This window comes from Suricata suricatta, chromosome 2, assembly GCF_006229205.1.
Source record: "Suricata suricatta isolate VVHF042 chromosome 2, meerkat_22Aug2017_6uvM2_HiC, whole genome shotgun sequence".
In the NCBI taxonomy this organism is placed as follows: Eukaryota; Metazoa; Chordata; class Mammalia; order Carnivora; family Herpestidae; genus Suricata; species Suricata suricatta.
Genome location: NC_043701.1, coordinates 106,749,303 through 106,759,904, shown reverse-complemented (window position 1 = coordinate 106,759,904; position 10,602 = coordinate 106,749,303). Strand labels below are relative to the sequence as shown.

The 10,602-nt window shown below is 48.9% G+C and overlaps 1 protein-coding gene across 1 annotated transcript in view; it reads left to right on the top strand.

The window, feature by feature from the left end:
• PCNX2 (pecanex 2) overlaps positions 1-10,602 on the top strand; it is a 292,774-nt gene that overhangs the window by 82,165 nt on the left and 200,007 nt on the right. The window contains exons 15-16 of the mRNA XM_029919353.1: positions 8,684-8,794; positions 9,487-9,578. Coding sequence (XP_029775213.1) covers positions 8,684-8,794; positions 9,487-9,578 — 203 coding nt within the window. The remainder of the gene's footprint in view (positions 1-8,683; positions 8,795-9,486; positions 9,579-10,602) is intronic.

The following is a 10,602-nucleotide window of genomic DNA, read 5'->3' as shown; positions in this document are numbered from 1 at the left end:
AGGGAGGGAGTGAGAATTGGGGGGTAGGGGGCACAGAGAATGGAGGCAAGACAAAGTTTCTGATCAAGCCTCAGTTTATTGAGAAAACACAAGCATCTTATAAAGAGCAGAAAGCACAGGTCAGTTGCTAAGAAACAGGGTCACGTGAAGGGGCTAGGGTAAAGAAAAAAAAAACAGAAGCCGCAGTTTTTAGCACAGCATCTGAGGAGCCGATAAGAAAGCCCAGCCAAGCTGTCTCTGGCCTTGAGCTGGGAGTGATAACACTGTCCAGCCCTGCAGGTAGCTGATCGTAGGTCAAGGCACACATCTCTTCCCCTGGCAGCTCTTTCTGGCAGCTCTCCACAGTGGGGAAGGATATAGAGGAGGGAAGACCACTCTCCCCTTTATATTCTGAATCACCAGTTGGAGAAATCTCCTTATTTGAAAATCGTATGAAGAGATATGCATTTCTCCTTTGGCTTGTATACCTTTAGAAGCCCTGGGAGCCAGAGCCCCAGCACATCCCACAGCAGAATTATTCTAAAGGATTGTGATACCTATGACAGAGAAGTTGCAACACTGTAATATCTTTTTTTTTTTAATGTTTATTTTTTGCGAGAGTGCGAGTGCAAGTTGGGGAGAGGTAGAGAGAGGGGGAGACACGGAATGCAAAGCAGGCTCCAGGCTCTGGGCTGTCAGCAAATAGCCAGACGCAAGGCTTGAACTCATGAACCATGAGCTCATGACCTGAGCAAAAGTCAGCCCCTTAACTGACCGAGCCACGCAGGCGCCCTGCAGCACTGCAGTATCTGCAGGCTGGTTGCTATGGTGCCTGGTGGGAGGCGGCAGTGGGAGTGAGGGGTTTTGCCACCTGGGTGGCTCTCCCAGAACCCACGTGGCACAGACATTCTAGGGACACTTGAGTGTGTATGGTTCTCTGTCTGGGTCGAGTCTTGGGTATACTGGTCACTCAGCATGTCCCTGGTACACTGCGCACCGTGAGGTCCAGGCAGGTTTGATGTGACGTGTTCCACTTACACAGGATACCTGCCCGGTGTGATGGCTCTGAGTCCCGAGGCTAGAGCCTGGTGTCCGGCCGTTTGAATTCTAGCTCTGCCACCTGACTAGTGATGGGACCTTGAGAAGGAATTGACTGTGCCGGGGCGGGGGGTGGGGAACAAAAATGGTACTCACCGCAGAGGCTGGTGCACGTTTGAAATGAGTCAGTCTATTAAAGCACATAGAACAGTGCTCGGCCCTGGGTACTAGGCATTATTATCTTCATCATGTGAAGAGGCTGCCCCGGGCTTGCCTGCCCCTGCTCCGAGAGTTCTTGCGATGACATCCAGGGGTTGACACACACGCCAGCCTGTGACTGGCTGTGGTCATGTTGCCCAAATGGGTTGATAACCCCGGATCTTCTGCTTTCTGACTGGATATCTTATTCAGGAGGAGCTTTTCAAAGCCATGGGTCTCCTATCATTCTTTCCCTGGCCCCCAAGACAACTTCCTGAGTCTCTCTAGTGGGACTAGAAAGGCCCCCCCCCGCCCCAGTGTGGCATATCTTTGTGTTCCTTATAGGTGAAACCATGGTAGATATTCCACCTTCTGAGTCGCCTCCTCATTCTCCTCTTGCTGTATTGGTAGCAAACTATTCCCTCCCCCATGCCCAGCCCCCAACAAGCCAACTGTTGTGTCCTCCACATCGCTCTTCCTGTTATATCATGTGAGGGGCTGAGTTGCTTTTTAATACCAGAGAGTTAGGCACCGTGTTCCAAGAATCTCTGGGCTCAAGTAGAAAACAGAAGCATGTTGGGAAAAAAACAAGAAGAACTGATCCCGTGATTAGACTCCCACACAGTGCCTTTTCACCAAGAATATTTGCTTTTACCCCTTCTGATATTTTTCTCTTTATCTTTTTATATTAGTTGATGTTCTAGCAGTTAGAACACAGACATGTGCATGCACACACACACATGCATGCCTGCATACATGCATGCGCTCATATACACATGCACACACATGCACACACCCCAAGAAAGATTTTCATTTACTTTTATCTTCTTATAAATGTGCTCACTCATCTCCCTCCTGAGATTAGCTGCAGTGAAAAAGGCAGAGTGTGAGCAGACACAGATGCCCAGTCATGGTTGTGTGTGCTGGAGACCCACCTTTCCTGTTGTCTTCTTAGCAAACAGCAGTGCTGGGGGCCAGAGTTCAAGGGCACAAGAGAGCCTGGGGATTCGAGGTGGAGGGGGCATGAAAGCATTTTGGAAGATGTTCAAGAAATTAGCGTCTGTGTTGTAATATTGTCTTCCCTCTATGCACCCTACACTCGACCTGGGGTACCTCATGGCCATCTTTTCCCAGGCTCTTGAGCCTGGGTTCGTGTTGACAGAGCTCCACCTCTTACAGGTCACAAGGATTTGTGGCCTGACCGGGAACCCTAGCCGCCCTAGCACCTCTTCATCTCATCCTCATGCCTTGTGTTCCTCTTCTGTGGCACCCCAACCCCCTTGACCACTCTAGTTTATGGTCCCTTCCCCTAAGCTTGGCCCCATCTTCTATCCCCCCATAACCCATACTTTTCAGAGCCCCAAACCCACTGCGTAGTCATTGGCCACATTTGTGATATTTGGCTAATGCCTGTTCCCTCACTAGCTCACTGAAGCTGGTGGCTCCAGGCCAGGCATGGTGGAACCCATGCCTCCTTTCTCACGCTGAATGCCTCACACCCTGCACTGTGTCTGGTAAATATGGACACTAAAGACATGTTTGTTGAATGGATGCACGCACGAGCACAGGGAAACCTTATAGTCCTTTTTGGCCTTTTTGCCTCAGCCTTTCAATAAGTAGAGGCTTCTTAAGCATCCCTGGAAGTGATTTGTAGAAAGAGGAAGAAATGCAGGGCATACATTCCATTTAGAAATTGTTTTTTTTTTTTGACCATGGGTGTCTCCATCATTTCTCTCTTTACCTAATCTGCTACTAGAAACAAGCCAATGGCATTGCAGTGAGTGTCCTCTTGGCATAGCTAATCGGCCATGGCATCAGAATGGGAAATCTTATTAGGGCCCCAAATGTACTAGACCTTAATGTACTAGGTGTGATTTTACTTTCAGCAGACACCCTTGTTCTCAAATAAGCTCCTGATTATGTACATCCTCATTTTATTTTCCTCCAAACCAACTCCATCGAGGCATGGCGGCGGGACAGGGAGCATGGCCTCTCTTACCTCTCTATCTGGAATTCCCTTTCCCTCATTAAAGCTTTTCCTTAGTATGTATTTTTTGTCTGCTTGTCAACAGTGACAAGTAAGAACAGGGATAAATAATCCAGCAAGCTGACTAAATGACTTCTGGGATAAAGATGGAAAACGAGAACAATAGCAGTCCCTGCGGAGCGAATGTGTTAACCACACTAATTTGCACCGAGCAGGAAAAGAGCTCGAAACAAATTTAGAGCAACTGGGAATGAGAGGAAGCCGATCGAGGCGTCTGCTGTCTTTCTAACTTGATGGTGGGGAGCGAGGGCAATTCAGTCATTCATTCTTCTTTATGGCACCTCTCCACCTCCTGTCCCTCGTTCCCGAGACAGCCGAGTGGGTGACAACTGCTGCTCTTGTTAGGTCCAGAAATTAACAGGGAGAGAAGAAGAAACCAGGAGGAAATGAAAGGTTGTTGGGAAGAAAAAGGGGTGTGTGTTTTCTAGTAGCTGCTATAACAAAGTCCCACTAATGGGTCCCTGAGAACATCAGAGACGTGTCATCTCATAGTTGTGGAGGCCAGGAGCCTAAAGTCTCTGAAGGCGTGAGGGAAGGGCCTGTCCCAGGCCTCCCTCCTCGGCTCACAGATGGCCTTGTCCCTGTGTCTGTCCACGTCGTCTTCCCTCTGTGTGTTTTTTTCTCTGTGTCCAAATGTCCAAACTCCCCCCTTCTATAAGGACGTCAGGATTATTGTTAGATCAGGGGCCCATCCTAATGACGCATCATAATGCGATCACAGGCAAAGACCGGATTTCCGAGTGAGGCCACAGGTACAGCTACTGTTTTGGAAGGACGTGATTCAATCCACTTAACAAGGAGCATTTAAGAAAAAGGATGGGAGGGGCACCTGGGTGGCTCAGTCAGCTAAGCATCCAACTCTTGACTTTGGTTCAGGTCATGATCTCACGGTTCTTGGGATCAAGCCCTGCACTGAGCTCTCTCCTGACAGCATAGCATGGAGCCTGCTTGGGATTCTCTCTCTCTGCCCCTCCCCTCCACACACTCTCTTAAATTAAACAAATAAACTTAAAAAAAAAAAAAGAAAAAGGATAGGAAAGAAACAGGAACTTAGCACCTGTGACCTCGTTTTCCATTCTGTGGTCTAAAGGTGCTCTCTGCCTCTCGGGCTGTGAAGCTCCTCTGGCTGGTGCTGGGGAAGGTGGAATGTTCTTAGAATCATGCCTTATTGCTCATAGTTCTGTTACCTGCTGCCACTCCTGCTTTCTACTGACACCATCAACCCATCAGAGGGAGAAGAGGCAGCCGAGGAAGCGGAGCAGGAAAGGACCGGGGAGTGGACCCCACCTCCTCTGCCTCCCAGGGCAGAAGGGGTTGAATGTGAGCCAGGGGTGGGAGGTGAGTCAGGTAGAAATCGGGTGGGTGGGAAAGATGGAGAGGCTCCTTAGAGAATGCAAGGAGAGGAGCATCTCGAAGACAAACGTCTCCATGATGTAAGAGAACAATGCAAGAAGGCGGGATTTGTGTTGACCCAAGGCAGGGAACTTGGGGGCTGAACTTGGGAGCATAAGAAGAAAGGCAGAGTCTGTGGCAGGAACTTGCTGCTTTTACAGGTTGGCGCTGATGCCGGTGCGGGGGATGGTGAGTTAAAGACATAGAAACACTGAGGGTAATTTTCTCATATAATGTTCCCTTTTATGGCCACTCATAGATACTCAGCACATCCCTGTGGGTATTTCTCCTTCATTATAAGGGACAATTCTTTCTTTTTATTTCTGGGAGGGAGGTGAAGGCACTGAGTCAGTATTCCTTGCCTGTGCTCAGTCAGACATGGTGACCTCTGGGCTGCAATTTTTTAATACTTTCCATTAGGGTAACGTCAGCCGATGGGGGAGGCTGTCTTTGTAATTATCCCCCAGCTGAGGAAGCCAAACTGCCTTCAGCATCTTAGTGTCAGACTTCAAAAGGAGCAGGAGCAAAGCTAGGGTGTGTACCACGCCATCTGGAGATGGGGTGCTGGAGGCGCAGGCGGCATGATTCACTCTTGGTGTAGCTGTAAAACTAGTCATGGCCAAGGCCTGTTGGATGGTTTGGGCTGGAGGGGTGCGGTGGTGCCACTGGGTGACTGGTGAGCCGAGGAGCTCTGCCCTCGGCGAGGGCTTGGGCCGGACGCAGTGGCTCTCGTTGGCAGCCCGACCTCATGCACCGCGGGTATCCCTTCCAGATCTGAGAGTTTTCTGTTTTCCGTGAGTCCTTCGGACCGTAACCCCCAGCCTCCAACAATGCGGCTTCAGTGATGCCACCTTTGGAAGTAGACGGGGGCTTTGTGACTAGTTACCGGAATGTCCCGCCTCCTCTGCCCAGTGAGACCTCACATTTGCCTTCTCTCTGTGTCTTCTGTGAAGGCTATTTCCAGGACTCAGGACAGTCACCGTCAGGACAGTTAGTTAACACACAGACATGGCACTTTGGAGACACGCAATGTATACATTCGCATCAACTGTGCAGGTTTAAAATTACTTCCATGTTATTTAATTCTGTGTGTTCTCTCTCTTCTCTCTCTCTTCTCTCTCTCTCTCTTTCTCTCTCTCTCTCTCTCAAATTAAACTGAAATAGTAATAGGATAGAATAGTAATGAGTATCATTATTCACATTAAAGAAAAAAACAAGCAAGTTACAATGTTTTTATTTATAAATGTTGCTTGGAAAGAAATGGAACTGCACCAGAAGTTTCTGCATTTATGATAATTATCAGGGAAAATGAGGAGTAGGGAAGAAGTGAGAGAAAATCATAGACTCTGCCAGTGGTATGCTAAGAAAAAAATCTGTTACAGGGCAAATTGCCAATAGCCACAGGGACTTTTCTTGTTTTCTTTTTTCTTTTACTTTTGGAAAAAGGACAAAATAACCTTAGTAACTTCAAGTGTAATTTTCTAATTGTTCTAATGTGAAAACCATTTGGCTGCTTTTTTAAATACTTTTTTTTTAAATTTTGGAGCAAGAGAGAATGAGTGGAAGAGAGGGTGCAGAGGGGACAGAGGGAGAGAGAGACAGAGAGAGAGGGAGGGAGACATAGAGAGAGAGGGAGAGAGAGAGAGAAAGAGACAGAGAATCCCAAGCAGGCTCCCCCACTGACACGGGGAACCATCCCATGACCCAGAGAGAGAGAGGGAGAGAGAGAGAGAGAGAGAGAGTCCCAAGCAGGCTCCCCACTGACACGGGGCTCCATCCCACGACCCTGGGATCATGACCTGAGCTGCCATCAAGAGTCGGATGCTCAACGGGCTGAGCCAGCCAGGCGCGCCTTGGCTGCCTTTTTACTCACATGAACCATGAGCTGACACATGAGATGGGTGGCCTCCACCTCCCTGGCTTTGATTTTAAAGCATAGTGATTTCCTTCTCTAATACATCCTGGCAAGGCTCTGCGTCGTGAGCTCCACGTGGGCAGCTGTCCTTCCGCCGTGGCCAAGAAGCTCCCGTTCTGCACGTACGACCACAGCATCTCTGGCCAAGGCTTCCCGCTGTCTCCCACCATTGTACCTCCTTCTGGCCATGATTGACTGGCTCTAGTCCTTTCCACCTCCACAGTTGTCATTTCATTGCGTACTGTATTTCTAATAGAGAATACTTTTTTTTAGTTTATTTTTAAGAGAGAGAGAAGGGTGAGCAGGGGAGGTGCAGAGAGAGAGGGGAGAGAGAGAGGGAATCCCATGCAGGCTCCATGTTGTCAGTGCAGAGCCTGACATGGGACTCGAACCCACAGACCTGAGCCAGAGTCAGATGCTTAACCGACTAAGCCACTCGGGCGCCCTATGTGCTTTGTTGAATAGTTTCCAATATTCAACTGGCTTTAACATTATTTCACACCTGTACTTTTCCCTGGAATTCTTCATTCTTGGTGCAGTTTCTGCCACTCGCACAGCACTTGAGAAGGTGAACTAATGCATTGTCACCGCACCTTCCCTCCGCCCCCATCCTGGCCGTGGGGAGTACCGCAGAGCATGCAGTCTTCAGTGCTGGGTTTGAGGCCCAGAGTTGAGAGAAGCATTAGTTCACTTGAAATTATGTGGATTCAAATTTTGATGCCTATAACTATGTTCTAGAACTAAATTTCTATTTATTTCTTAGCTCTCCCAGTATCTTGCCGTATCTTTGAGTTCCATTCATAAAAACTGAAAAAAAGAAAATGGTGTCCTATATAAGTATGTTTAGCAGATCAGTATTTGTGTCTTATTGCCTACTTTGAGAAATGTATTACTCGCAAATGCTCTAGGTTTTTACAATATCGTTGAAATCTCAACACAGAAAACATTACAGCAAAATCACCACATGTATCAGAACAAATGAGTTGAAACCGTTCCCTGGTAAGATCATAGAGAGGATTATCCCATACTTGCTTGAAAGCACTCTTTGCAAGAGTGTGGAACCATGCTCATACTCTCGTTTCTACAGTTTCATGATGGAAAGTCTGCACTTCTGATTTTTCAGAAATTGCTGAAACAACCCACTCCCAACCCCACTCCCACTGTTGACTGGGGTTTATGCACAGTGTTAGCACATAGTTCCAATGTTCAGGCATATGGGATTTCAAATCAAATTTCCTTAGTTTTATTAAGACTTACCTGTATCAAACTTCATCGACATGATACTCAATAAACTGAGACAGAAGACAGATGTATTATAGCAGAAGGAATGGGAGATTCTGTGTCTCTGAAAGCCAACTTACGCAGACTTGAGAAGGGAGGATGACAGAGAAGTAGCTATAAAATGCATCTCTGGTACCTCTGTTTCCTCCAGCAAATGATTTGGGGGACACGTGGAATCCTGGCATGTGGGTGTTTTATCCAGCTGCACTGTTAAAATTTTGGGATGGAGCACAGTCCTCCTCCGGCCAGGCTGGGCCACCTTCATGTCCCAGATGCTCCAGTCCCCGGGGAGTTGGTCCCTTCAGTGTCCCACCATCACCTGTGGTGGTTTCTTAGCCACCACTCTCCATTGTTCCTTCATGAACCTGGAGGTCCCACTGAACTCAAATCTGTGGTCAGTGGGAGCACAGAGTGAGGAGCCCCCGGTGCCAATATTTGCACCCCTGCCCCCATGCAGAGAGAGACCCGCCCGCCTACCACACTTTAGCCCTGCCTGTTCCTGGAGTTTCCCCGATTTCTCCTCCCATGCCCATGCCCCCAGATGCAAGGCTGATCTTGCAAACCGTGCACAGGCCCACTGCCTCCCTCACCACCCGAGGCCTCTCCTGGGACCTCGCCGGGGCCTGTTCCTTGGACGTGGCCCCCTGTTACTGCTGCAGGCACGTTTCTACTTGGCCCACAGACCTTCCTCCTGTGGGTGTGGGGAGTCCAGTGCTCCTCCAGGACTCGGGCAGGGCATGCTGGGGGCCGGAAGGGGAGCAGGCGGGAGTGCCTCAGGGACCTGGTGGCCATCAGCCACACACTTACTGGGAACTCTGTCTCTTTATTTCCAGTATTTTTGTACTGCTTCCCTGCGATTTCCCTCCTTGGGCTCTTCCCGCAGATCGACACTTTCTGCGTTTACCTTCTGGAACAGATTGACATGCTGTGTTTTGGAGGCTCTGGTAAGTCACTGACATCCACTCTTCCTGTAAAGGAGTCTGAAGTTCCCATAAGGGCTGAGTGAGTGAGAGTCCGGACAGCTAGGCGTTCTTATCCTGAGCACTAAACTACCTCATGCGTGCACCTGTACAGACAGGGGGCCTGTGTCTCCGCCCGTGTCGCCAAATCCTTACCTGGAGACTTCGTGCTGGTTGCTTAACTTTAGAGGTCACACTTCTCGAAACGGAAATGAACATGTGGATCTCCTAGGGGCTCTGTAAAAAACTAAACAAAATTGTACGTAAAGCACTCCGGTGTAGCTGGTGATCCAGTACTCTACCCCCTCATTACACACACACACACACACACACACACGTGTGAGCATTGCTTGTTCATTACATGGACCTCTCTATCCCCTGTCTTCTGTGGAAACCTTCATCCGTGAGGTTGATCATGGCCAGCAGCGATGTGTCCCTACGTCCACATGGGACCTGTTCACACAGTCTTCTAAGAATGGGGCCCCCAGTCCTTTTAAATGATTTCCTCTGCGTGTTTAGTAAGCGGTCTCTCTCTTTCTCATCCTCACAGTCATCCAGGGCCTCTAATGGACTCCTCGGACATACCCTTTGCCCCCCAGCCCCCCGGCAGACACTTTATATTGGAAAGCTGCCATTTTACGTTTATTAACCCAAGACCGTTGGTGTTTGTGTTCCAGCCGTTTCCGGGATGATGTCGGCAGTGTACAGCGTGGCCCGGAGCGCCGCCTCGGCTGCCCTGCTCCACATGCTCTGCTTCAGCGCCGTGAAGGTAGGGCGAGCACCCAGGGCCTCTGCCCTGGTGGGGGTGTAAGCGGGATCTGAGCACATCAGTGGTAGCAGGTCCCCAGGGTGGGGCCTCGGTAGCTCTAGAAAACATCTTAGGATACCTGATTTGCTAGGGACCACACGCCCCGTGGTCTCAGTCCCCGTGTGTTTATGCTCCCTGCTTTCTGAAGTACCGCTCTAAAGGCGGTAAAGAGATCAAATGGTCTCAGGTTATGTGGACAGAGAGCAGGAGAGGGTATGACAGCAACATGGTTTTAAAGTCTAGAAAACAGATGGCTCATAGACTTACCCAGATGGACAGAGTTGGAGCTTAGGCACGAAGTAAGGGAGGCCCACGATGGTGAAGACACAAGATGAGCGTTGACTTAAGGGAAACAAAACATCGTGTCAGAAAATGACAGGTAACTATTGTGCATGCACTGGGTCAGCTGCCCATAATACTTTGGATTTGTGGCGATCGGAATAATAGTTATATGGGGAAAATCGCATGTGAGTGTGAGCATCAGGACTGTCTTAATCCTGTTTTCCATGCTGGAAAGTCAGCAAATAAAATCTAAAATAGAAAAATATCATGAAATAACAGGGGCGCCTGGGTGGTTCAGTCAGTTAAGTGTCCAACTTCGGCTTGGGTCATGATCTCAAGGCTCCTGAGTTCAAGCCCTACATCAGGCTACGTGCTGACAGCTCAGCTTCTGCTTCTGATTCTGTGTCTCCTTCTCTTTACCCCTCCCCTGCTCACACTCTGCCTTTCTTTCTGGAAAATAAATAAAACATTAAAAAATTAAAAAAAAAAGCATATCACCTGGAAATACAGAGGAACATGGGCAGAGAAGCAAGAGCTGGAAGGCATTGCCTTCAGGCAGCAGGAATTTGGGCCATGAGGTGGTGTAGACAGGACCGCACCTGCTCATTGTCAGGATCGTAGAACTGTAGCGTGCACGAAACGTCTGAAGACAGTAACACACATAATGTCAGGGGCATCTTCATTCGGGAAAACAATTAATTAA